We start from the raw sequence: 27,461 nt of genomic DNA, 5'->3' as shown, positions 1-27,461 counted from the left end.
GTGTGTACTGTTCAGTCTGTACTGATCTTGCTCTTGAACTTGTTAAAGCATCGAGTTCAGCAAGAGTTCTCAGCTTCTGTCTCTGAGAAATGGCGGTGCAGAGTGAAACCAGAAACGGTCTGGTTTTTGCTGTTAATGGAGAGAGGTTTGAGCTCTCCAGCGTTGACCCTTCAACTACCGTGCTGGAGTTCTTGCGTTCCCAGACTCGCTTCAAGAGTGTCAAGCTCGGCTGTGGTGAAGGTTGGTTTCTGTCTGTGTGTTTGTTGGTTTGTTACTTTATGTTACACCATTAGAATTCATGTGTGAGGGATGTTGGGTTTCATCTGGGTTACATTTCCTTGGATTGGATAATTGAGTTTTCTTCTTCTTCTTGTGATACCAAGTATATTGCAAGGTGTAATAACTGCACTCTTTGATATGGACTCTTAGTGTTTCATTTGGCTTGAATAATGGGCTTTTGACATTATTGAGAACATGGGCTTTGTTTTCTATGTCTTTGTATACGTATATAAGAAAGTTTTTTTAATCGATGGTTTGCTTCTGATTGATTTTACTCTTAGGCAAATGGATTGGAAGATGTTCTTGGTTAACTTGTCGAGGACAATCTGTGTTGTTCTTCTCTTACAGTACTGGATGGTTGTTTGGCCTGATCATATTTTTGTTTGTTTGCTAAGAAAACAGAGGAAAAAAAAGTGGTTATAATTTGGAATCTTGGATTATCATCATTATCTGGGACCTTAGGGACTAATATCCTACACTGTGCGTCTTGACTTCGTAATTGAGTGTTGAATAATTGAGGTGATTTTTTTTTTCCTTCTCTGCAAAGTAAAGTACGATAAAGCTGTAATTCAAATTCTCCTTTTTGTTTTGGTATTTCCAGCAACCAAGCAATCTGTTTCTGTTATTCTGATGATTCTGAAACTTGATTTATGTCAGCTTTTCAATAATCTTACTATGCCTGGAAATGGATTTGTTTAGCATATAAATTATCTCCAAATAACTTAGAAATGATATCTTTAGATGGTCTATAATTTATGATTGCAGGTGGTTGCGGTGCTTGTGTCGTTCTACTTTCAATGTATGACCCTGTACTTGACCAGGTTGAGGATTTTACAGCAAGTTCATGTCTCACTCTACTTTGCAGTGTAAATGGTTGCTCTATTACAACAAGTGAAGGCCTTGGAAATAGCAAAGATGGGTTCCACCCAATTCATCAAAGGTTCACTGGTTTCCATGCTTCTCAATGTGGGTTTTGTACTCCTGGAATGTGTGTTTCACTCTTTGGGGCCCTGGTCAATGCTGAAAAGACCAATCGGCTAGAGCCCTCTCCTGGATTCTCCAAGCTGACAGTTTCTGAAGCCGAAAAGGCTATTTCAGGAAATCTCTGTCGCTGTACTGGGTATAGATCAATAGCTGATGCCTGCAAGAGTTTTGCAGCTGATGCTGATATTGAGGATTTGGGCTTAAACTCTTTTTGGAGAAATGGAGATAGTAAAGAAGTTAAAATAAATAGATTACCTTTCTATAACCGGAATAAAGAGATTTCTACATTTCCTGAGTTCTTGAAGAAGGAAATCAGGTCTTCCATGCTTTTGGATTCTAAAAGATTTATTTGGTACAATCCTGTTAGTGTCAAGGATCTTCAAAGCTTATTGGAGTCCATCGAGGCTGATAATGGAAGCTTGATTAAATTAGTTTCTGGTAACACGGGAATGGGTTATTACAAGGAATTATATCGCTATGACAGATACATTGATATAAGGCATATTCCTGAGCTCTCATCAATTAGAAAAGAACCAACAGGGATTGAGATTGGAGCAACTGTGACAATCTCTAAAGCGATTGAAGCTTTAAAGAAAGAAAACAAATGTGAAGTTCACTCAAAGGGTGAGATGGTGTTCGAAAAGATTGCCAACCACATGGAGAAGATTGCTTCAGGGTTCGTCCGGAATACGGCTAGTGTAGGGGGAAATTTGGTGATGGCACAAAGGAGACATTTTCCGTCTGATATTGCTACCGTACTTCTTGCTGTGGGTTCAATGGTAGATCTAATGAACGGTCCTAGACGTGAAAAGATTATGTTGGAAGAGTTTCTGGAAAGGCCTCCGTTGGATTCCAAAACTGTACTTCTAAGTGTTAAAATCCCAAATTGGGAATCGATAAAAAATATTTCTTGTGAAACTAACACTATGTTGCTGTTTGAAACCTATCGAGCTGCACCACGACCTCTTGGAAATGCATTGCCCTATTTAAATGCTGCTTTCTTGGCTGAACTTTCTCGATGTAAACCTTCTGATGAAATTATTATAAATAACTGTCAGCTGGCTTTTGGTGCTTACGGGGCTAAACATGCAATCAGAGCAAAAAAGCTGGAGGAATTTTTAGCGGGCAAAATTTTAAGTGTAGGTGTTTTATATGAAGCTATCAAATTAGTTAGAGCAACTGTAATACCTGAAGATGGCACTTCCTCTCCTGCTTACAGGTCAAGCTTGGCCATAGGTTTTCTTTTTGATTTCTTTAGCCCCTTAATTGACAATAGGGGTGAAATTTCTAATGGTTTGTTGGATGGATATATGAGTAATATTTTGGTCAAGGATTCCAAAATAAACCACAATTATGTCCAGCTTGATCATAATAAAACCCAAACTTTGCTATCATCTGCTAAGCAGGTGCTTGGATTGAGTACAGAGTATCATCCAGTTGGTGAGCCAATTACAAAATCTGGAGCTTCCATCCAAGCTTCTGGTTTGTTATACTGCTCGTGATTATGTGCATCATAAACATGGTTTTCTTCTATTTATTTATTTAGATTATGTTCTATCATGTCATTTATTTCTAGCATCCTTTTGCTCTTTACTGGTGTCATGTTTGTTGTTTGAAACTTGACCCATGCATTAAAGGCTTGAATGGATTGGACAATTTTTTTTGATAAGTAAGTTTTGTTTTATTGAAAGCGTAAGGCGCCCCTACGTACACTGGAAGTATACAACATGAAACACCTAACTAGAACAAGAAAAAGAAGCAAGAAAATCAGCAAAGCTGATGGATAAAGGGTACAAAAAAGCCATCGACCAGAGATACAAAACACCTAAGGTTTCTTTCTCTCCAAATACACCAAAATAAGCATATAGACACCATCTTCCGCGTTGTAGCGCTCCTTGATCTCCCAAACTTCTACCAACAAGCAACTAGGTCTAGCACACTCTTAGGCATGACCAAAGAAATACCAAAGCGAGAGAAGATGTTGTTCCACAAAGCGGAGGCCACATCACAATGCAGAAGAATATGGTCCACTGATTCCCCATTTCGCTTGCATAGGCAGCATCTATCTACAATGATTATGTGCCTCTTCCTGAGATTGTCCAAAGTAAGGATTTTACCTAAAGCTGCAGACCATGTGAAGAAAGTTGCCCTCGGGGGTGCCTGAGACCGCCACACACTCTTCCAAGGGAACCGAGTTCCACCAGAACACGTCAAGGAACCAAAATAATTCTTAACCCTGAACACACCTTTCTTGGAAGAAACCCAACTAAGGCAGTCTGCCCGATCTCTATTCACCTTGGTAGAGTGCAAAACCTGAAAGAAAGAGGCCAAAACATCTACTTCCCAATCATGCGCCTCTTTAACAAAGCTCACATTCCACTGAATGGACCTGCCCAAAATCACTATATTCTCAGCCACTGACGCATCCTTCACTCGAGCAATACCAAAGAGATCAGGAAACAATTCAAACTTTTAACTTACAAGGTTCTCTAAATTTGCCTTTTCTCCAACTTTGAGCTTGTTAGAATGCATGCTATAATAAGTGGTACTATTCTGGAAGAAAACTAAGTGAGGTGTCCTAGTGAGGTGTCCCTACTAGCTGTAATTCTCAGAAATATTCCTCACACTATTGTAATTACTCTCTATATGGAATGAATAGCAGAGGGCAGGATATAGAAAAAAATCAGCTCTTCCTTTTGTACATTTTCTTCTATTTTGATTAACATGGAATCAGAGCTTGGGTGTCCCTACCAGCTGTGATTCTCAGGAATATTCCTTACTCTATTGTATCTACTCCTATATATATGGAATGATAGCAAAGGGCAGGATATTGAAAAAAATCAGCTCCTCCTTTCGTACATTTTCTTCTATTTTGATTAACATGGAATTAGAGTTTGGGATTTGAATATTTCCTTGTTTATGATAAATTGATTCTTCACATTTTTCCTTTTTTTCTTTTTTCTTCTCCCTGTTTTTTTTTTCATTGTTGCTTTTAGGTTGTTATGACCTTGGGTTGTTCGATTCCAGCATTTGTATAATGCTGGAAGGTGTATGAAGCCTATGTGGTGGCATGTAATCTTCATCACCATTGTTGTCGTTGGTCTTATGGTAGTGGAATAATAGAACCAATTTGATGTTTGCTAGGTTTATTGATTAGTTGACGTGAAAATTATACCCAGGTCGTTGGTTTTGGTTGGTCAGCATTTCTGTGGCTATTCTTGGTTAAATTGCGGTGGTTGATGGTGTTTTCCGATAGCTCTAGTATTTCGTGGCGGTCACTGATCGTTATTTGTGGTGTTTTGATAGTTGGATGGTTTGCAAGAGATTGTGTGAATACTGTAAAGGTGGTCGATGGAAGTCTCTGAGCATCGCTGGAGAGATTGCTCACCGGAGTTGACAGGGAAGCACCTTATTTGGCTACGAGTGTTACTTCCTCCTTATCCAGGATCTGAATAACCTTATTCGGGTTTGTTATTCTAGTAATCGTTGGGCTTGTTTGGTTGCATCGGCTTCCTTTGTTTATCAGTTGAGCTTTTTTATTTTTATTTATTTATCTATTGGGCTGTTCATCGAAGCTTGCGCCGCATTCCACTGTTTGAGCCTAGTTAGCATCATTCGCCCAGCGTAGCTTCTATTGGGTTATTCATTCAATTTGGAATAAAATCAAGTCAAATTAGGTCCAACCGTTCCATCTGAGTTCAACCCAATCCATCCGAACTCGACCCATCGCTGAACTTATCTTGTCTTGTCTCGGCCGATACAGACTGATCTGATTGTGTTTTGGCTGATTCATAATTTTGGTGACCGGTATTGATCATTTCTGAGCTGGTACAGTTCAAGTTTCTTCTGATTTTAACAAGTTTTTACCGGTTTAGTGGTTTCCCAGCTGATTCAGTGATTTTTTGGCCGGTTCAACGATTTTTTGGTTGGTTCATAGCATATGCCAGCTGGTTCAGGGCATATTTCAACCAGTTCAATGGTGTTCTAGTCCGGTTTACGTTGATTCAATTCAGTTCAGTACACTTGTGGCTGGTTCTTGCTATTTATTGGCCAATTCAGCAGTTTTCAGCCCATTTGACTGTAGTTTGAGGTCGTTTCTCAACTTTTTCTCCACTTGATTGTAATTTTGAGTTTTCTACTTGTTGATTGATACTATGGCTACTAGACCTGAACTCATCTCCTCCATGTCTACTTTAAATTCTCCTATGACATCTATTAAATTTAATTGTAAAAATTACATTTGTTGGGCACAATGAGTAGAGATATTCTTGAGACAAAAGAGATTATTTGATCACCTCTTATCTAACAAGCCGAAATCTTTTGAGTTGGCGACTGATACGACCTCAGACGCCTTGATTACTTCTTTCAGCTGTCTCAACGAGTTTTTGGGATCAAGAGGATAATCTGGTCATGCCCCTCATGCTTTGTAGCATAGAACCTAGTATTGGGACCACTTTGTTACACCTTTGATCTATAAAAGCCATTTGGGAGCGTTTGCAACATATCTATTCTGGAGTCGAAACGTCACTCGCTTGTTTGCAGTAAGCAAGCTGTACTTTGGTATTGAGCAAGGTAATCCAAGTTTGACGAAATATTATTCTCAGGTCATGGTTGTCCTTGAGGAGAGGAACATGTGTCAACCACTCACGAATGATATCACTAAAATGGAGAAGCAGCGCCATGATATGGATGTGGTCCACTTTCTCATTTGTTTGAAGTCCGAGTATGAGCCCGTCCGAGAATGTGGGATGTTGTTTGGGGTGGGTCGGTGTTGAGGTGTTTGTTTCTCGTATACTTCGTGTGTACTAGGGGCGCCTTACGCTGTTATTTATAAAATTTGCATTTACTTATATAAAAAAAGAGTATGAGCCTGTTCGTGCACAACTCTTATGTATCTTTGACCTTCCCTTTGTTCATGAGCTTTATTCCCTACTTTAGCGCATTACTCTTTTTTATGTGGACTTGGGTCCTGGTGAGTGCCCTGCCCTTGTTGCCTCTCGTCGTAATTCTTGTGGATCACGTGGAGGTCATAGTAGATGAGGTGGCCATAGTGTGCATGGTGATTGTGACTCCCGGGGAGGCGGCCGCAACAATCATTCAATGGATTACTATTGGGATCTCCTTGGCAAACCCACTGGGTCTGCCAATCAGACCTTTTCCCAAGATGATTCCACTCCCGCTTTTGGCTCCGCCACTTTCTTCATTGTAATTCAGAAGACCGAGTTGATCTCCATACTGTGAGATGAGTATGCTCAGCTCCTTGCTCATTAGAAGTGGGCTTCTTCTTCCTCCACAACAACACTTGCCCAGTGAGGTAATGCATCCCATTGTCTCTTATCCTCTACTTCTGACCCATGGGTCATCGATTCTGGTGTGACTGAACGTATGATTGGTGCGTCCACTCATCTTTCTGATTATCATATTGTCACATCACCTCAGAGTGTTCCTCTAGCCAATGGTTCCTTAGTGACCGTTCAAGGCTCTAAAACTACTCATCTTTGTCCCAATCTTGAGTAATTATCTGTTTTACACATTTCTGGTTTTCCCTTTAATTTGTTATCCATTGGTATGATCACAAAAGATCTTTAGTGTTCTGTTAGCTTTTTCCCGTCTCTATGTATTTTTCAGGATTTCGAGATGAAGATGATGATTGGTATGGGGCATGAGGTTGGTGGTCTCTACTATCTGGATTTTTCTCCCACCTTACCTCCACAAGCTCTTCAATCCTCGTTCACTCATTTTCATTCGTCTCTTGCCATTTTGAAGCATCAAGTAGGGAGTCTTGGTCATATATCATCTTTTTGATGTGAAACTTGTCAGTTTAGTAAACACCATTGTGTGTCGGTCGGGTCTCCAACCCATTTGAATTAGTTCACTCCGATGTATGGGGACCTTTTAGTGTTATACCAAACAAAATTTTAGTACTTTGTTAATTTTGTTGATGATTACTCCCGAATGACTTGGTTGTTCTTAATGAAAAATTGATACGAGTTAATGACAGCGTTTCAACTTTTTCGTAAGGAGATCAAAACTCAATTTGGCCAGAAAATTTGAATGCTAAGATCCAAAATGCCAAAGGATATGTTTCTCATTCCTTTGCTTCCTATGTATTTGATAAAGACATTATCCACTAGACCACTTGTCCTCACACACCACTACAGAATGGTGTTGCTGAACGCAAGAATCGACACCTACTTGATGTTGCCTAAGCTCTCCTATTTCATATGCATGTGCCCAAACGTTTTTGGAGTGATGCAACCCTCACTGCATGTAATCTCATCAACCACATGCCTTGCACTATCTTTGATGGACTTGCCCCTTACTCCATGTTGTTTCCTTCCTCTCAAGTCTTTTCTTTGCCTCGAGTTTTCGGGTGTGTTTGTTATGTCTACAATCTTGGACCTGGTTTTAACAAACTTGATCCTTGCTCCACTAAGTGTGTCTTTCTTGGTTATTCACAGACTTAGAAGGGATATTGATGTTACTCTCCAGCCTTACAATGCTACTTTACAAGCTCTGATGTTACCTTTGTTGAGTCTCAGTCCTATTTCCATGGTGTTAGTTCTCCTTAGGACTATTAATTCGAACCTCCTACATCTTTTATCCCATTTCCGGCCCCCAACCTTTACCTTTCTCTTCTATTGCTACACCTCCCATCGTGTCTCTACCTTCAATGGCCCCAACTCCATTACCAGTCTATTCTAGACGTCACGGCCGACAGCTTCAATGCCCTCTTTCTTATCCTCAGCGTCTAGAGATCTTGTATCATCTATTGACTTTGATTCACTTCCCATTGCTCTTCGGAAAGGTACCCCTTCCTGTGTTAGAATCACTAAGTATCCCATTGGTAATTTTGTTGCTTGTGAGTCTTTATCTCCTTCCCTTTCCCGTTTTATTTCCACCATTTCTAGTGTTTCCATTCCAAAGACCATTAGGATGCATTATCTGACTCTAGTTGGCGGAAAGCAATGGAATTGGAGATGATAGCTTCACATCAGAATGGGACATGGGATCTTATTCCCTTGTTGTCTGGGAAATATGATTTTGGTTGTACATGGGTGTATATTGTCAAGTTTCATCTAGATGGTTCTGCTGATCGGCTTAAGGCTTGGTTGGTTGCAAAAGGCTATACTCAAACTTATGGTATTGACTATGATTAGACATTCTCTCTTGTGCCAAGATCTCTTCTATTCGTGTTTTGATTTCTCTTGTTGCCAACCTTGATTGGCCTCTCTATCAGTTGGATGTCCGGAATTGACTTCTTTCATGGTGATTTACTTGAGGAGATCTATATGGAGCAACCACCTGTATTTGTTGCTCAGGGGGAGTATTGGAGTAGTGTTTGCAAATTGAATAAGGCATTATATGGTCGTAAGTAGTCACTGAGGGCATGATTTGGAAAATTCTCTTAAGTAGTAATGGATTTTGGTGTCCTCCATCGTTGTTAGACAGATCACTTGGTTTTTCACTTACATATTGATGTTGAGAACATATTAGTGGTTGTTTACATAAATGACATCGTGATTACTGGAAGTGACTTTGGGGGAATCACCTGATTGAAACAGTTTTTGCAGCAACGCTTCCACTCCAAAGTTTGGGAAAACTTAGGTACTTCTTGGGAAGCGAAGTTGCAAGATCTAAGAAAGGTATCATCAATATATGTACTTGATATCTTGAAGAGACCGGATTGTTAGGTGCTCAGCCTGTTGATACTCCTATGGATCCAAATTAGAAACTCTTGAGAGATGGGGACCTATTTCCAAATCCTAGCAGATACCGTCGATTGGTTGGAAACCTCAATTATCTAACTATCACAAGACCAGATATCTCATATGCAGTTAGTGTGGTGAGTCAATTCTTAGAGGCTCCGAGACACTCACATTGGGACGCTGCTATTCGTATTGTTCAATATCTGAAGATTGCCCTAGGCCAAGGCTTACTATTTAGGAGGACTGGTCATCTCAAGGTAGAAGGCTTTACTGATGTTGATTGGGTAGGTTCACTATTAGACAGAAGGCCCACTACTAGATATTGTACCTTTTTGGGAGGAAACTCATAAAATGGAAAAGTAACAAGCAGAGTTTAGTGGCCTGATCAAGTGTAGATGCAGAGTATAAAGTGATGGGTCATATTGCTAGTGAGCTAACTTGGTTTCAACATTTTCTACAGAAGATAGGCTTCCTAACACCTACTCCCATTCCACTACCTTGTGATAACAAGCTGCTCTATGCATCGCCTCCAATCTCGTGTTCCATGAAAGGACTACGCACATTGAGGTTGTCTGTCACTTCGTCTGAGACAAGATATTGAGTGGAGATATAGCCCCACATCATTTGTGAAGTTTGAGGATCAACTCGCCGATATCTTCACAAAGTCATTATGTAAGAGTCTATTAGAATTTATCTGTTCCTAGCTAGGCTTATATGACATATATGCTTCAGCTTGAGGGGGAGTGTTAGAATGTGGTACTACTTTGGAAGAAAACTTATATGAGGTGTTCCTACCAGCTGTCGTTCTCAAGAATATTCCTCTCTATTGTAACCACTTCTATACATATTGAATGAATAGCAGAGGGCTGGATATAGAACAAATCAGCTCCTCCTTTCATACATTTTTTTCTAGTTTGATTAACAGAGCTAAAGTTTTAACTGGTGTTAAAATCATTTCTCTTTTTCTTGGGAAATTACTGCAAGCAAGCATGTTCATAAATTACCCCAGATAGGAACTTTCCCCCATACCTCCTTATGTTACTGGTTACATAGGTTATCTGCTTCATTATGGTCAATTATACTATCTAGCCTAGACAACAATGATTTGTATACTTCCCGTGTATAAGGGTTGTGCCCGTCTGCGCTTTCAATGAATTAAATTGCAATTACTTATTAAAAAGAAAAAAACAGTGATTGATCAGACCACACTTCTTTTTCTTTTTCTTTTTGTTACATCCATTCAACTTCTGCTGCAAGCTCTTAAATTAAACTAGATGGCTCACTCATACCGTTCATTTTGTAGGTGAGGCTATCTATGTGGATGACATTCCTTCACCAGCAAATTGCCTATATGGATCATTCATTTGTAGCACAGAACCTTTGGCACGGGTAAGGGGCGTAAAATTCCAGCCTAAACCATATCCAGATGGACTGGCTGCTGTTATTACTTATAAAGACATCCCCACAGGTGGAGAGAATATAGGATCAAAGACCATATTTGGTACTGAACCCTTATTTGCTGGGGAGCTTACAGAGTGTGCTGGTCAGCGTCTTGCCTTTGTGGTAATTCCATGATTCCATTATTCTTGTCTAGGAACATGTGGTCTTCATTTCCATTAATTGCACCCCTCTGCACTTTTTAATGAGATTTTATTACTTATCAAAAAAAAAAAAATGGATAATATAGAAATGAATTTACTTCCTTTTTGAGGTTTCTGCATGATCTACTCATTAAAATGACTTTGTAGGTTGCAGATACACAGAAGCATGCAGATATGGCCATAAAATTCGCAGTGGTTGATTATGATATGGAAAATCTTGAACCTCCTATTCTCTCTGTTGAAGAGGCTGTTGAGAGATCTAGCCTTTTTGAGGTTCCTTCTTTCATTTACCCAAAACAAGTTGGTGATATATTGGAAGGAATGGCTGAAGCTGATCTGAAGATTGTTTCTGCTGAGGTACTCGTCATCTATATGCCATTTTTTTTTTTTGCTTCTCCTACCCAACCTGTTGATATCATTACACTGATTCAGCATCTTTTTAGTCACCCATCAACTAAGAAAATGCATTCTTACTGACAAAATTTTGGGGAATTGTAACATTCAGATTAAACTTGGGTCCCAATATTATTTCTATATGGAGACACAAACTGCCCTTGCTGTACCAGATGAAGACAACTGCATGGTGGTTTATAGTTCAAGTCAGGTCCCTGAGTGGACACACATTGTGATTGCAAGATGTCTTGGCATTCCTCATCATAATGTTCGTGTAATTACAAGACGAGTTGGGGGAGGCTTTGGTGGAAAGTCCGTAAAAGCCATGCCTGTGAGTATCTTGTTGTATAAATCTCCTTAGTTCAACATTTTGACAAGATTATATCTTCATTATTGATACTCTGCCAACAAGTCCCATCTGGAATTAAGCACTTTTAACCACAGTAGAAATGAATCAGAATTTTCTGCAGTTAAAGTGACTTCCTTTCTAGGAAGACAAATTTTATATTAATTTAGATGAGGAACTTCTTTTATTCAGCAAGATGAAGTAACCCGGGCACTCAATTCTGTCTTAAGTCTGTAAGGATTTTCTTGGATGCCTATCATAAAGTGCTCGAGACTTGCTTGGATTTCTGTTGGTTGAATTTTTTATTTTATTTATTTTATTTTCTTTCTTTTTAATTTGTGCGGTCCAGTTTTTTTTTTTTTTTTTTTTTGTTTTTTTTTTTTGGTGTTAGTGAGCTCTCTCTCTCTCTCTCACCACGTTTTTTTATTGACTTTTCAGCAAGATGAAGTAGTGCCACTCAATTCTGTTTTAGCCCATAAGAATTTTCTTGGATGCCTATCATAAAGTGCTTGAGAATTGCTTGCATTTCCGTTAGTTGAAAATGTTTATTTATTTTCTTCCTTTTTAGTTTGTGCGGTCCAGTTTTTTTCTTAGTGAGCTCTCTCTCTCTCATCATATTTTCTTATTTATTTATTTTTATTGATTTGGTACTCTGTATCATTTGATAAATCTATTGCTATAAGTTTACAAATTATCCATTGGCACAAGTACTTAAACTGTGATGTTTTAGGTTGCTACGGCATGTGCACTTGCAGCACACAAATTGCGGCGCCCCGTCAGGATTTATCTTGATCGCAAGACTGATATGATAATGGCAGGAGGAAGGCATCCCATGAAAATAACATACAGTGTAGGATTCAAGTCTAATGGGAAGATTACAGCATTACAACTTGACATATTAATTGACGCTGGGTTGTCTGCAGATATAAGTCCAGTGATGCCTCATAATGTGCTGGGTGCGCTTAAAAAGTATGACTGGGGTGCTTTATCTTTTGATATAAAGGTGTGCAAAACAAACCATACAAGTAAATCTGCAATGCGGGCACCTGGGGAAGTACAAGGATCATTTATTGCCGAAGCTGTAATTGAACATGTAGCATCTGTACTTTCGATGGAAGTGGATTCTGTCCGAAGCATAAATCTCCACACATACAACAGCCTTAACTTATTCTATGAGGGTGGTGCAGATGAACCGTTTGAGTATACTCTACCTTCGATATGGGATAGTTTGGCCACGTCTTCAAGCTTATGCCTTAGGACAGAAATGGTGAAAGAGTTTAATAGTGACAATAAATGGAGGAAAAGGGGCATTTCTCGAATACCCATTGTGCATGAAGTGATGTTAAGACCGACTCCAGGAAAAGTAAGCATTTTAAATGACGGGTCTATTGTCGTTGAAGTTGGTGGGATTGAACTTGGCCAGGGGCTTTGGACAAAGGTAAAACAGATGGCTGCATTTGCTCTCAGTTCAATCAAATGCGATGGAGCTGGGGATCTGTTGGATAAAGTGCGGGTCATACAATCTGATACCTTGAGTTTAATTCAAGGGGGTTTTACTGCAGGGAGCACAACGTCTGAGTCCAGCTGTGAAGCAGTGAGGCTTTGCTGCAATATTTTGGTTGAGAGACTCAGGCCTCTCAGGGAAAGGTTGCAGGAGCAAATGGATTCTATCCAATGGGAGATGCTTATTGATCAGGTAGCTATTTGCACTGTGGACAATCTATTTTGATATTTTCCTTCTCCTTTTGAGAATGACATGTGTTAATCAAGACCGTATCTTACCAAGTCTTTATGATACAATAGATATTTGAATAATATTGACTACCTATTATCTTAGGTCCTATTATGTTTTCAGAATTTCAACTTAAAGTTGTTGCAAAGTTTGAACTGAAGAGTTTGCAAAATACTATGTTTTGTCCGTAAAATGTTTTAGTTGGGGCATAGATCTTAATTTAAACTCTTTGAGCTAAAGCAGGACTGTAAACACAATTACCAAAATCTGATATGGGAAGGTAATTGATGTGAGACAGCTCCTTAATTGGGAGATTTGGTTTTCCTACAATCAAAATCAATCGTTAAGAGAGTTAATATTTTAGGTTTTGTTTATTAGGTTAGTTTAAGAATTATGGAGGATTTGGATTTAAAACAATGCAAGCAAACTAAGAACCAAGATGCTGTCCAGGTGCTGGGAACTGTAATGAACAGTAGTGTGAAGAGAAACCTTTTTATGCTAATTGATAGTGCTAGAATATTAATTAAATTCGTACTTTCTTATTAGCTTAAGATTTTCGAATAAGTGGAGATTTAATTTTGTATCAGAGTAGAGGCTCGGAGTTCGAATCTTGACGCTACAGTTTACCTCAATTCAGAAAAATATTCCACATGTTGGGCCTTACCTGTTGAGAGTTTGAATCTACATGTGAGAAGAAGTGTTAGAATATTAATTAAATGATTAAATCCACACTTTTCTATCAGCTTAAGTATTCGAAATAAGTATTGATTTAACAGATAGGGGGCTATCTTACGGTTTAAGGATTTTTAGTATTAATTGAGGTTTGAAAATTGGTTTGCTGGAGGCCTGGTTGGCGACTTGAACTTAAAGAAAAAGAAATTAAAGGGAATCACAAAAAAAGATAGCAAAGCTTAAATCTCAACCAGGCCTTCTAGGATCTCACATAGAAAAATTTAGTTGGAGTCTCACTATTAAAAAAATGTGAGTATTTTGGGAATTTTTCATCCCTCTGTTAAGATTTAATGGAAAATCCTAACAAAGGGGTGAGATTGCAAATTTTTAAAAGTTTGACACTAAATTGAGAGTATTTGAACTTTGAGGGAACATTATAAAAGTGATGGAAGTTCAAAGAGGGTTAAGTGAAGTTTTCCCAAATACTTATTTTATCCAAAACAAAAAAGATGAATGTTTACAGTTTTTTGACATTGAGTGAGGTCATACATCCAGTTACAACTTGTTAGTCGTATATGGAGTTGTGGACATGTACAGGATGCATTTTGTCTCTCTTCAAAAGCACTCTAGCTCGGCAATGAACCTTTGCATTGAGTCCTTTTTTGTGGTTTAGGAAACTTTAAATACTGCCCCTGAAATTGTAAAATGTCAATGTCTTTTATTTCTATTTTTTCAAAAAGAAACTGTTCAGTTTTTTTTTTTTTTTTCTTGGTTATCTTTGAGTACATGGATGCTCTCAAACCTTAATATATTATCTAATCTGATTAACAGTTTTTGGAGTGCCTGATTCTTTGGTTCAATGATTTATCTTGATTAATAACATTAATTGGTTATTAAAATGTAATTTAATTGGGAGGTGGATAGTGCTGAGGACGAGGATCCATCCTTAGCGATTCTGGATGCCTCTGAAGAGGACTTTCTTCGGGAAGTTAAGGTTGCGCGCCTAAAGTCCGAAGGCAAGAGGGAGATTTTGAATTTGGTAAGCTCCATCAACTACGGTGATGCAAGTGCGTCCACTCGGCATAGGAAAGGCAAGGCTCACGTGCGGTAGTGGGGGATGCTTCTTGAGGTTTCGGGTTTGAGGGTTTGTTGGGTTTTTTTTTTCTTTTTTGTGGGCTGATTTTTGGCTGTTCATATACTTCTTGTGTGCGCCTTACGCTTTTTTAATAAAACTTTTTTACATGTGAAAAAAAAATCTAACCAAAATGTAATTCAAGAAATTTCATTCATTGGTTTTGGATCCCATTGTAAATTTGGTGTCTGAGCAATAGGAACTTTCCCTGGATAAAAGGCATAATTTTGTAAAGTAGGTGCATGCTGTATGAAGAATGGCCCATATGAAACCCTAGGAGGCAAGATATTAACTCTCACTTTTCTTTTGAAATATTCTTGATTTGATACATTACATCTTTGCCATCTGACTCAAATCTATAAAAATGTAGGCACACCTTCAAGTTGTGAACTTATCGGCAAGTTCTTACTTCGTCCCTGACCTTACTTCCATGCGATACCTAAACTATGGCGCTGCAGTGAGTGAGGCATGTTTATTTCTGACACCATACTGCTTCCACATGTGCTTTTTTTGAAACTAAAGAAGTGCTTCTTCAAGTAAAGTTTCATGTGGGCACTATGGCACTGTTCCAGTGTACCATATTGCAGAACAAGTCCTACTACAGTGAAATTTATTAATATCAGTTGAAACACTAACACAAGCCTATGCTGTCGCAGGTGGAGGTAAATCTTTTGACAGGAGAAACCACAATTTTGCAAACTGATATTATCTATGATTGTGGAATGAGTCTCAACCCTGCCGTGGATTTAGGACAGGTTTGTCTGGTTTTGACCCATGTGCTACTAAAAAATTCTCTCTCTCACACACACACACACACTAAATGGGTGTTTGTGTTTGGATGTGTGTATTCTTATTTAGGTGTCATACTTTCCTAGCAAAATGAAGGGGTCTCATATTTCATGTAGTCGACATTCTACATGTTATTGCTTTGGAAAACTTAAGTAGAATGCGTGAAAAAGGATTTTTCATGATGATATACCAATCATTGTCACATCTTCATAGCTGGTTCTGAATCTTGGTTGTTATTACTGTAACGAAATAAGACTGAGGAAATTGAAATGGGAAGAAAGCTAGGGAATGGTATGGAGCTACATATTCTACGTAGCTCATTCCTACTTCATTTATTAAATAGAAAAGCCAAATGAAAAGAATATTATGTACTATGAAAGCTATAGGAGACAGCTCACTAGGAAAGCTGGCCTTCTTCTAGAAGGTTTAAATATTACTCCCTATACTTTTAAGAAATTACAAAATTCCACAAATATTCATATATTCACTCTTAACACTACCCTCTCAAGCTAGAGCATATATATCATATAAGCCCAGCATGGAACAAATAAATTCCAATCAGCTACGAGAAAGAGATGTTGTGATCACATCAACAAGTTGATCTCCAGATCTCACAGAAGTTGTTGAGATATCTTCACTCAATATTTTATGCCTAAAGAAATGACAATCAACTTCAATATGCTTTGTTCTCTCATGGAACACTGGATTAGTAGCAATGTGCACAACATCCTGATTATCGCAATATAGAGGAATAGGTGTAGGAACTAAAAATCCAATTTCTTAAAGGAATTGCTTTAATCATGTCAATTCACTAGTTGTATGAGCCATAGCCCAATACTCGGTCTCTGCACTAGATTGAACAACCATTGTCTATTTCTTGCTTTTCCAAGTAACAAGGTCCCGGTAGTAGATCTTCTATTGGAAGGGGATCCTTCCCAATCTACATTAGTAAATCCTTCTATCCTTAGATTTCCACTCTTCCTATATAGAATACCATGACTTGGGAATTGCTTTAGATATCTTATAATACAAATCATATCATCCCAATGTAAAGTTCCCATGTGCTTCCATGAATTGGCTCACTACACTGATTGCATAAGAGATATTTGGCCTGGTGATAGTAAGATAATTTAATTTTCCAGCTAGTCGCCTGATCTACTAGGATTACCAAACAACTCTCCATTAGCTTTCAAAAGTTTCTGGCTTGGGTCCATAGTACGCTTGAAAAACCGGTTACAGTTAGTGGTTATTACCTCTAACTTCTAATAACCGTTAACCAGAACCACCTTAGGTAGTTATTTAAAGCTATAACCACACCGCATAACGACTTTTAAATTTGGGCATTTTGGGCTCTTTTTTTTTTTTTTGATAAATAAAGTATATTTCAAAAAGAGGGGCGCAACCCATGGTACACAGGAAGTATATATGAAACCCCTAATTTAAAGAGAAGAGAGACCACTTATCTAGAAAATCAGAATAAGAAGACTCAGTCATAGACTGTCTCACTCTCCATAAAAACAAAGTTTGTATCACTAATTTTTTCAAGTTAATCAAATTAGTCTCACAGTCTTCAAAATAGCTTGCATTCCATTCCTTCCAAACACACCACATCACACACAAAGGAGCCATTTGCCAAATCAATATCAACGTTTGGTTGCCCTTTTGCCCCCTCCAACTCCCCAACATATCTTTCACCGATTGCGGCATTACTCACATCACACCAAACAGCTACAAGATCATACTCCACAACTCTGTAGCAACCATATAATGCATGAACAAATAATCAATAGACTCTCCAGAAGCCTTACACATATAACACAACTCCATCACAATAATGTTCCTCTTACGAAGATTGTCCAAAGTCAGTATTTTTCATAAAGTCACCGTCCACACCAAGAAAGCCACTATCAGGGAGACCTTAACTTTCCAAATACTTTTCTATGGAAACGAAGACTGTACAAGATTAGATAAAACCTTATAGTAAGACTAGACTTCAAAGGATTTATGCTGCCCTGGAATCCAACACAGTTTATCCTCTCCTTCACATCTAATTTTAAGAGAATATAACATCTCAAAAAATCTACTAACCTCTTTCACCTCCCAATCATGCACAAGTTGAATAAACAAGACATTCTACAGTATTGAGCCATTTTGTGTTTGCATATTCTCCTCCACCCATGCATCCTTTCCACATGCAATAAGAAACAGCTCTGAAAAAAAGAGTCTTCAAAGGTAACTCCCCACACCACACATCATGCCAAAACAAGACTTTCGAACCATCCCCAACCTCATATCTCACATGTTCTACAAAAACATCACAACCCCTCCTAATACACTTCCAAACCCCTACTCCAAACGAACCCCCAACCTTCTTAGTGCACCAACCACCCCTCATACTTCCATATTTGATAGCCACCACCTTTCTCCAAAGCGCGTCCCTATCCACAGCAAACCTCCATCGCCATTTACCCATCAAAGCTCTATTAAACTGAATCAAATTTTTCACTCCTAAACCCCCCGACACCTTCGAAGAACAAATCGTAGGCCAATTAACCAAATGGAATTTAAATGCATCTTCAATACCACCCCATAGGAAATCTCTCTAAATTTTTTCCAAAGGATTAGTCACTCCCACTGGAATAGGGAAGAGAGACAAAAAATATGTAGGTAAACTCGATAGAGTACTATTAATCAAAGTTAACCTCCCACCCTTAGAAAGATACAATCTTTTCCACCCCGCTAATCCATTTTCCATCTTGTCAATAAGGCTATTCCAAATATGAGAGTCCTTTTACTTAGCACCCAACGGAAGACCCAAATACTTGATAGGAAGCAAGGCCACACCGCACCCCAGAATGCTAGCCAATTCCACCACATCTCCTATTTTTAGGTGTTGGGCCTTCATTGGACCTTTTTTTTTTGCTTACTTTAGATTTTTTTGGCCTCTTTTTTTTTTGGCTGAATGTATGGTGTCATTTAAAAACCCATACGAAACTACGTCGTTTTGCATATCTAATATATACATATATATGGGAAGGCGGTTAGTTATCGCCTTCGCCTACCTCTAAAATCGCCTAACCGCCTCACCCTAGGCAATTAGCGGTTTTTTCCAACCGCCTACAAAAACAGTTAGCAGTTATTAACTGCCTGCCTTTTCACCCCTAATCCATAGGGACATCAACAGGATGAGCACCCAAGTGTCTTGTTTCTTCCAACAACTCTAGCACATATTTCCTCTAAGATAGACTAACTCCTTTTTGAGATGTAGCAACTTCAATGCCCATGGAAGTTTTCCTAGGTCTTTGGTCTGAAACTTCTCCTACAAAAACTATTTCAATCTAGCAATTCCGCCAGTCATCCCCAGTAATCACTATGTCATCCACATAGACCACAAGTAAAATATATTCAACATCTTTAAACAAATGGAATACCGAATAATCAATTTGACATCAAAGAAGACCAAACTCCATTACCACATCCAAAAAATTGTCAAATCATGCTCGTTGAGATTGTTGATGTCATATTGTGCTTTCTTCGATCTACACACACTTCCCTAATGCTCTCCCTGAGCAACAAACCCTGATGGTTGCTCCATATATACTACTTCCGGAAGATCACCATGAAGAAAATCATTTTTCACATCTAGTTGATACAAAGGCCAATCAAGATTAGTTGCTAAAGAGATCAAAACTTTAATTGAAGAGATTTTTGCAACAAGAGAGAGTCTCATTATAATATATCGCATAGGTCTAAGTATAGTCTTTAGCAACTAGGCAAGCTCTCAACCAATCAAGACTTCCATTAGGATTAAATTTCACAGAATATACCCATTTGCATCCAACGATCTCTTTGCAAGGAGGAAGAGGAGCAAGTTCCCAAGTGGCATTCTGATGTAGAGCGTCCATTTCTACTTCCATGGTGTGCCTCCAACCAGGATTAGATAGTGCATCCTTTAACTGTCTTAGGGATAGACCCACTAGAAAGGTGGGAAATGAAAGAAGAAAAGGAGATAATGATTGATAAGCAACAAAGTTACCAAAAGGATGCTTGCTGACACAAGATTGAGTACCTTCCAGAGAGCAATAGGTATTGAATCTGATTTTGGACGAACTGGATCTAAAGACTTCAAGGAACTTGGTGGGAGCACGAGGGGGGATGGTCATCGACATCAAGTGTACACCTGTAGGGGAGCAGATCTATGAAGTGGCAATGTCTTTGAAGACCAGGGGAAAGAGAGTTGGGTGTAGTGAGAGGGGTGTCAAAAAGAGAATCCCCATGAGATGAGGTATCAGAAAAGTAGGGTTGAGACTCAAAAAAGGTAACCATCAGTACTAATAAAGTATTGTCGAAGAACAAGACTGTAGCATCGATAACCTTTCCAAGTCCTAGTCCAAGGTTGTGAGTACAACAAATACAACCAAAAATCCTAGGAGGTAGGAAAAAGAGTGGTGAATGGGGAAATAAAATTGAATGTGGAGCTGCCCCATTTAGAACAGAAGAAGGCATCCAATTAATGAGATAACAAGCAGTAAGAACAACATTGCTCCAAAAGTGTTTCAGAACATGCATATGAATCATGAGAGTCCAAGTCACATCCAACAAATGACGATTCTTGCGCTCAGCAACTACATTTTGTTGTAGAGTGTAAGCATAAGAGGTCTGATGAACAATACCTTTTTCAATAAGAGAAGTGGTAAAGGGATGAGATAAATATTCTTTAGCATTATCAGACCATAGAGTACAAATGTTCTTGGCAAACTAAGTCTTATCTCTTTACGAAAAGGCTGAAAAATGGAGAACAACTAAGAATGATTTTTCATTAAGAATAACTAGGTCATATGAGACTGATCATCCACGAAGGTTACAAAATAATGAATTGGGGAAGTGGGTATGGTGCTATGCTATTGAGAGAGAGGCTCTTTGGAGAGTGGTAATGGATTCTAAATATGACAGCTCATTGGGTGGAGTTCTAATGAGGGTAATGGGTCGCATGGAAAAATATCATGAGGGGCTAGGGGGGATTTTCTAGATACATTAGTTTTGCGGTGGTGGGCAGTTCTAAGATTAGATTTTAGCATGACTGTTGTGTGGGGATCAGGCCCGTAAGGTAGCTTTTCCAGAGTTATTTGATATTGCCTGCCTTAAGGATGCTTGTGTGGCAAATCACTTACAGTTTTCTAGTGACTCATTAGTGGAATGTCAATTTTATCATAGCGGCGCATGACTTGGAGGTAGATTTCTTCTCATCGTTCTTCAATTTGTTGTATTTCATCAGGCCGAGACGAGATGTGGAAGACAAGCTTTGGTGGACCTCTTCTAAGAGAGGATTGTTTGAGGTAAAATCGTTCTATAATGTCCTTATCTCCCATAATAGTGCCCCCTTGGCGGAACCTTTTGATAAAAAAAAAAAAGGTCTTAATGGAACCTTTTTTTTTTTTTGAGAAAATTGTACCATTGGTCTATGTGATTGGCCTAAATTACAAATCACTCATTGTGGCATAAAAAGTAATTGTAAGGTTTTGTGGTAGGTGAAAATTACAAATTACTTCCTGAAGTCGTTTTTCGTCCACAAACTTAATGGAAACCATTAGGTTGCCACGTTGGTCCAATAAAAACGCGATACGTCACTCTTAATAAAAAAAAAAAAAAAATTAAAAATTAAAAAAAAAAAATTGAAAAAGGGGGTTTGGGGGGGGCCACCCCCCCCCCCCCCCCCCTAGCACCACCTCTGGGGTGGCTCGTCGCCTCCCTATGGGCCAGTAGTGGCCTGCGGCCACCCTAGCCCCCCCCAAAGCAGGGGGTTGGCGGCGAGCTTCTCTTGGCCTATTGGGAGGCTGTGCGACCACCCCCATGGGCTGGGGGTGGCTTGCAGGCCACCCCTAACCTGCTCTAGGGTGGCCTGCGAGTCACCCCAAATGGGGCTAGAGGTGGTGGTGAGCCACCCCAGGCGTGGCGCCAGCCACCTCTAGGGTGGTTGGCGCGCTACCCTTGGCCTATAGGGTGGCCGCGCGGCCACCCCCAACCTGCTCTGGGGTGGCTTGTGACGGGTGGTGGGGCTAGGTGTGGCACGTTGCCACCCCAGGCCTAATGGGGTGGCAGCGAGCCACCCTTGATAGGGTTAGGGATGGCGTGCGGCCACCCCGGGCCCATGGGTGAGGCGGCGAGCCATCCCAGAGGTGGCACTGGGATTATGCCTTGACAGGTGGTGGATCTTTGTGCAAGTTGGAGAGAGCAGTTTGGTAGTTTTCAAAGTGCAACAGTGTGGAAGATGGTACCGCCTTGCTTAATGGTGTATTTGGAGAGAGAAATGGTCGAAGTTTTGAAGATTGTGAAAGGACAATTGTGGAGCTAAAGGCTGCCTTCTTCAAAACTCTTTACTAGTAGACAACTGCCTATGATTGTTTTCAGATTTCTAATTTCCTGATTTTCTTGATCTTTTGTCTTTTTGTAGTTAGGTGTTTCTCTCATATACTTGTGTATTTGGGTTGCGCCCTCGAGCTCTTACTAAATTTTGTTAACTTATATATATATATATAAAATAAAAAAAAATTAAAAAAAAAAAGCACTTTCTGGGCATTGAGGTAACAAGATCGAGGTATGGTATATTAGTCTCCAAAAAAAATATTATGTTTTTGATCTACTCAAGGAAATTTGAATGCTTGGTTGCAAGGTGTTGACAACCCAATAAAGCAAAATAAGAAGTTAATAGAGAATGATGAGAGTCCTTTGGTGGATAAAGGCAGGCAATGATTAGTTGGCAAGCTAATGTACTTGTCCCATACTTGTACAGACATTGCCTATGCAATTAGTGAGTGAGCCAATTTATGCTTTCACTTAGGGAATCTCGCATGGAAGCAGTTATAGAATTCTTTACTGTTTGAAATCTTCACCAGGTAAGGGTTTGTTATTCTCTTGACATGATCACTTGTAACAAAATCCTATACAAATGCGGATTGGGCTGGATTAGTAATAGATCGAAGAGCCACTTAAGAATATTGCACTTTTGTGGGAGGAAATCTAGTTTTCTGGCGTAGTAAGAAACAATCAATGGTTGATAGATCAAGTGCAGAAACTGATTTTCAAGCTTTGGCACATGGGATATGTGAATTATTGTGATTAAAGATATTGTTGAAAGAACTTGGATATGATGCTAAGGATCTTATGAGATTGTATTGTGACAATGAGGTTGCAATCAACATTGCTCATAATCCAGTCTAGCATGATTGAAATAAACATATGGAAGTTAATAGACATTTTATCAAAGAAAAGTTGCGTGTAGGATTAATTTGTATACATTATTTGAAGACGGGATAACAACTTGCAAAATATTTTGACTAAGGGTGTATCCAGTAACGTCCTTCATACAGTCTTATGCAAGTTGGGCATGCGAGATATCTTTGCCTTAGCTTGAGAGGGAAGTTACTTAATACCAGATCTGATTTTATTACCTGAGATTATTGTCATTATAACTCTGATTTTATTGTCATTATTACTGCAAGTTGCATTAACCATATTCCCACAATAGTTTCTATCACTTTTCTATTTAAGCATGTATGGCTGATTATCAAGAAGAATACAATCTTTCTTCTCCCCATGTTCTTCCTTTCTTTTCAACTTTTCCCTGGAACACTAGTCATGGAATTTCCTGAAAAAAAAAAAAGAAGAAGAAGAAGAAGAAGAAGAAGAAGTGAACCTATGGAACAACATATTTGGTGAAAGAAAGAGCAGTTAGGTCAAAGCGTCTATGACACACTGCAATCCAATGAAGAAGCACATAGGCTAGATGAATCTGAGTCCTCTTTCAATACTCAATTATGCAAGTTGAGGCTAAAGCATATACATATAGAGGTGCCAGGGATTCCTCCTGATGAAATCCCCCCCTTGTATTTGTTTCACTGGCTAATGAGATCTACATGGACTTGCTATAATTTAAGTTACTTCTTGCAGATTGAAGGAGCTTTTGTCCAAGGAATTGGGTTTTTCATGCTTGAAGAATACTTGACAAATTCAAATGGATTAGTGGTTGTGGAAGGCACATGGACATACAAGATTCCTACACTTGATACCATACCCAAACAATTCAATGTTCAAGTACTGAACAGTGGACATCACCAAAAACGTGTTCTCTCTTCGAAAGGTATGTTCCTTCAAATATTTGCATCATATACAAATGGCTTTTTATTGAAAAAGCTTCAAGATGTTTCAAAAAAACTAATTAAAAGATTGAAAGAATAAAATTAACCATTTATCTCAATATAAGGAGACTTGTTACTGGTAGAATTTCATAGGTGTTTGAGGCTAAAGACCATACCTGGACTGAGAACGTTTTTGCAAGACCAAGATTTCAGTAAAATATCGTGTTCAGTGATTTCGATATCTAGCTTCTGGTTATTGGCTTATTCAGTCAATTGAGTCCATAGTAGGTAAGGTTTAACAATATAATAAAATCCTATGTTTGGGCGTAGGGAGGGTTCCTCAGGGCATTCTTCCCCCTGGTATAGTTGTGAATTGTGAAGAGACAATCAAATTACGTCTCCTAATAAGCATCCACCAGACTTTTCTCTATACAATTCATCTTTAGTCAGTTATGTCATTTTTCTTAAACTGCCGACTCTGAGCATTTCAACATGCTTTTTTTAAGTAGACAGACATATTCCTGTGGTGTCCCATCTTAGTCAAACTCCTTTATGGAAAAGAATTTGGAAGCTGTCTACTTTGACATGTTTGGTGAGCTAAATGTGGGGAAATAATGACTTAGAGCATTGCTAGTAGCCTTACTAAAATTTACCTATTTTGGTGAGCCAATTTAATGGAAACACTAAAAAACCACTCCCAGCAACCTCACCACTTTAACCAAAAAGTTTTAGTGAAAGAAAATAGTCACAAATTTTGATAAGTACTATTCACTCACCAACTCTTACCAATTTTGTTTCTCTTTTCTCTCTCACACGACTACAGCCCACTTTTATCCTTTCTTCTCCCAATTGGCAATTTTTTCCTTTCTTCTCCTATTTTTGGTCCATTTTGCAATGACCTCTCTCTCTCTCTCTCTCTCTCTCTCTCTCTGCGCAGAATTTTTGAGACTTTCAGAGAGAGAGAGAGAGAGAGAGAGAGATTGCAAGAGCAGTGAGACGTTGAGCGTGTCCTCAAGTGGCCGCCTGGCCTCCATCCCCACATCTTCCTCGCGCTTGACTTTTGAAATTTTTAGCACCCGAACAAACTAGCCGTTCCTATCATCCTCTCCGCAACTAATTCTCATCATCCTGTTTATATTAACTGCTTACAAAAAATTTCTCCACACTGCAACGTTGCCCCTCAAAATATGGGTTTCCAAGTGCTGGCCGGAGGCAACAGGGCCCTTCAACCATGCGCCGCCTATAGGATGCTCCGCCGAAAATGCAACAGTAATTGCTTGCTTGCGCCCTACTTCCTAGGTGATGACGTGGAGAAGTTTGCTGGTGTGTGCATAGAGTGTTTAGTGCCAGCAATGTCACTAAAAAGATTAAATAAAGAAAGAATAAATAAATCTAAAAAATATTATTTAAATAGAATAATGATAGTGAATAGTTAAAATGGTGAGGTTGCTAGGGAAATTTTAAAAAAGTGGCTCACCAGAATAGAGAAAAGTGGTTTTTAGTTATTTTGGTGAGTAAAATTTGGTAAGGCTCCTAGGAATGTTCTTTTAGGGCTTGTGAATTGATTGGAATTCTAGAGTGGCTTAGGCCTTGTTTGTTAAACCTTTTTCCTTCTTCCTTCTTCCTTCTGTTTCCTCTATTTAAAACAAAAACAGTAACAAACAGCCACAAAACACTCAAAACTGTTTTATCTTTATATCTCATCAGATCACTTTGAAAAAAAAAAAACGCATTCCAACATATTAACAAACATAGTTTCTTAGTCAAAGTTTCTTATATTAACAAGCTTGCTAATTGAGGAAGATTCCATGTCTTGGAATAGGAAAAATTAAAGAATCTATAACTGCTACAGTGTACTCAAATGAAAATCAAATCTAGATTAAATGAAAACTTTAAGAAAGGCATTGTTGCTTAATTTCCTTCCTGTCTCTTCTGCTGCTTCTTCCTTTCCCTCTTGATTTTATTTATCCTTGCAAATACTCTTCTTAGAAACTCTTCACAGACCTGAAAGCACGTAAGTTTCAGCCCCAACAGCATACAACCATCCACATCCCTTTTAGAAACCCTGAACTCAAGTTCTTATTACTCGTTAGCCCCAATAAACCAATCAAAACCAACCTAAAAGCTGTCCAGTAATAAAACTTGTTTCCCAGTTGCTCAACATTTGCTTTTGAGATGCTTTAAGCCCATTTGGGATTGTGTTAAAGGGCTTAAAAAGTGCTTTTAGTACATTAAAAGCTACCGAACAAAATTTGGTTTGTATGGTAAAAAACTTAAAAATTAATTAATTAATTTTTTTATTTTTTTATTTTTTATTTTTATACGTTTTTGCTCTAAAAATGCTCAAAACTATATTTTTCGGGAAGCTTGAAAATGAGACTTTTTCTATAGATAACAGTTTTATTTTCCAACGAAATCCCAAACAAGCCTGGAATGCCAAACACTGAGACGACACAACTTAAAACAAGACAAACCTACTTCTTTAATGGGACCTCTTGCCCATAACTATGGCATCAATGCAGTGCCATCAGGGACAGTGATGAGTTGTAGTCTGATAAAAAAATTAAGTAGTTAATAACAAACCAAAAACTGTTTTCGTGCAGCTTCAGGTGAGCCACCATTACTTCTAGCAGCTTCAGTACACTGTGCTACTAGAGCAGCGATTAAAGAAGCCAGAAAACAACTTCTCTCTTGGAGCAGCCAAGATGAGTCTACCACTAATTCAACTACATTCCAGTTGGAGGTTCCCGCTACCATGCCTGTCGTGAAGGAGCTCTGTGGGCTTGAAAGCGTGGAGAGGTACTTGGAATGGTCAATGGGCACAAAGTGAAGGATAGTGAGACAGAATTTATCATTGTTAATTCAATGGAGCATGATGTAATCTTGGTGGCATGCATGTGAATATGTGATTATGACTAAAACATTGTGTTCCACCGTCTTTATACTCTTTTAGCATTTAAAAAATAAACGTTGAACCTCACTTTTAACGTTACTCCTCTTGGGTTGCCCACTGACAGGCGCCCTATTAAATCTTGTAAGGACCAACATAGCAACATCCATAGAAGCATCTCATTATGCTCAAACTCATTTGGTCCTATCAAATGAAGCAACTCTAATTCCTTTCAGGTTTGCTATCTCAAAACAATGCTTAACCTCCACAAAACATTATGTACTCACAGTTATATAATAACATCCAAGAGGAAACACAACTTATTGGCTGTGAGTACAAAAACATTATGGATGTGTTATCAAATAGTATTTCCTTCACCCTCATGTTAGTTACAGTCGCTTTTCCAGCAATACCTCTTTAGACCGCATCATACATGTCATAGGCAACATGCTAAAGTAGCAAAAATTAAAACATCAACTTCGTAACATAGTCAAATGTCACATGGGGCATAAATAAGGTCATTAACAATGACCTATGAAACTCTCACGGTAAGGAAGCAGGGATCGATTCACCCACCTCTATTGTCGGTCAAACAGGCACATGTAGTACGATTACATGTATGGTGGAGTTTTCTTTCCAAAATAGTGTATGTCTAAGCTCAATACATCGTACAGAACTTAGTTTAGACGCTATCAAAGCGCCTAACCCACGTCTTCTATTGGCTCGCCACTTTAGGCACCAAATTAGAGTCTTGCATCTTACTAATCACAAGCTACATGAATTGTGGGCTATCCATGCA

The 27,461-nt window shown here is 38.8% G+C and overlaps 1 protein-coding gene across 2 annotated transcripts; it reads left to right on the top strand.

Annotated features, from left to right (window-relative positions):
* On the top strand, positions 1–26,897 carry LOC133877548 (abscisic-aldehyde oxidase-like). 2 transcript variants are annotated; one of them, XM_062315892.1, is made up of 10 exons: positions 1–240; positions 1,045–2,703; positions 10,276–10,535; positions 10,721–10,930; positions 11,079–11,297; positions 12,043–13,008; positions 15,219–15,314; positions 15,505–15,603; positions 23,585–23,774; positions 26,376–26,897. In XM_062315892.1, the coding sequence occupies exons 1-10, from the start codon at positions 90–92 to the stop codon at positions 26,600–26,602; spliced, it is 4,077 nt and encodes a 1,358-aa protein (XP_062171876.1). In that variant the 5' UTR covers positions 1–89; the 3' UTR covers positions 26,603–26,897. The 2 variants fall into 2 exon arrangements, with proteins under 2 accessions (XP_062171876.1, XP_062171875.1); XM_062315891.1 differs by having other exon boundaries at positions 1,045–2,745.
* The last annotated feature ends 564 nt before the right edge of the window (positions 26,898–27,461 follow it).

This window comes from Alnus glutinosa, chromosome 9, assembly GCF_958979055.1.
Source record: "Alnus glutinosa chromosome 9, dhAlnGlut1.1, whole genome shotgun sequence".
Taxonomy (NCBI): Eukaryota; Viridiplantae; Streptophyta; class Magnoliopsida; order Fagales; family Betulaceae; genus Alnus; species Alnus glutinosa.
Note: the sequence above shows the minus strand (reverse complement) of the source record. Positions and strands in the feature narration are given on the sequence as shown.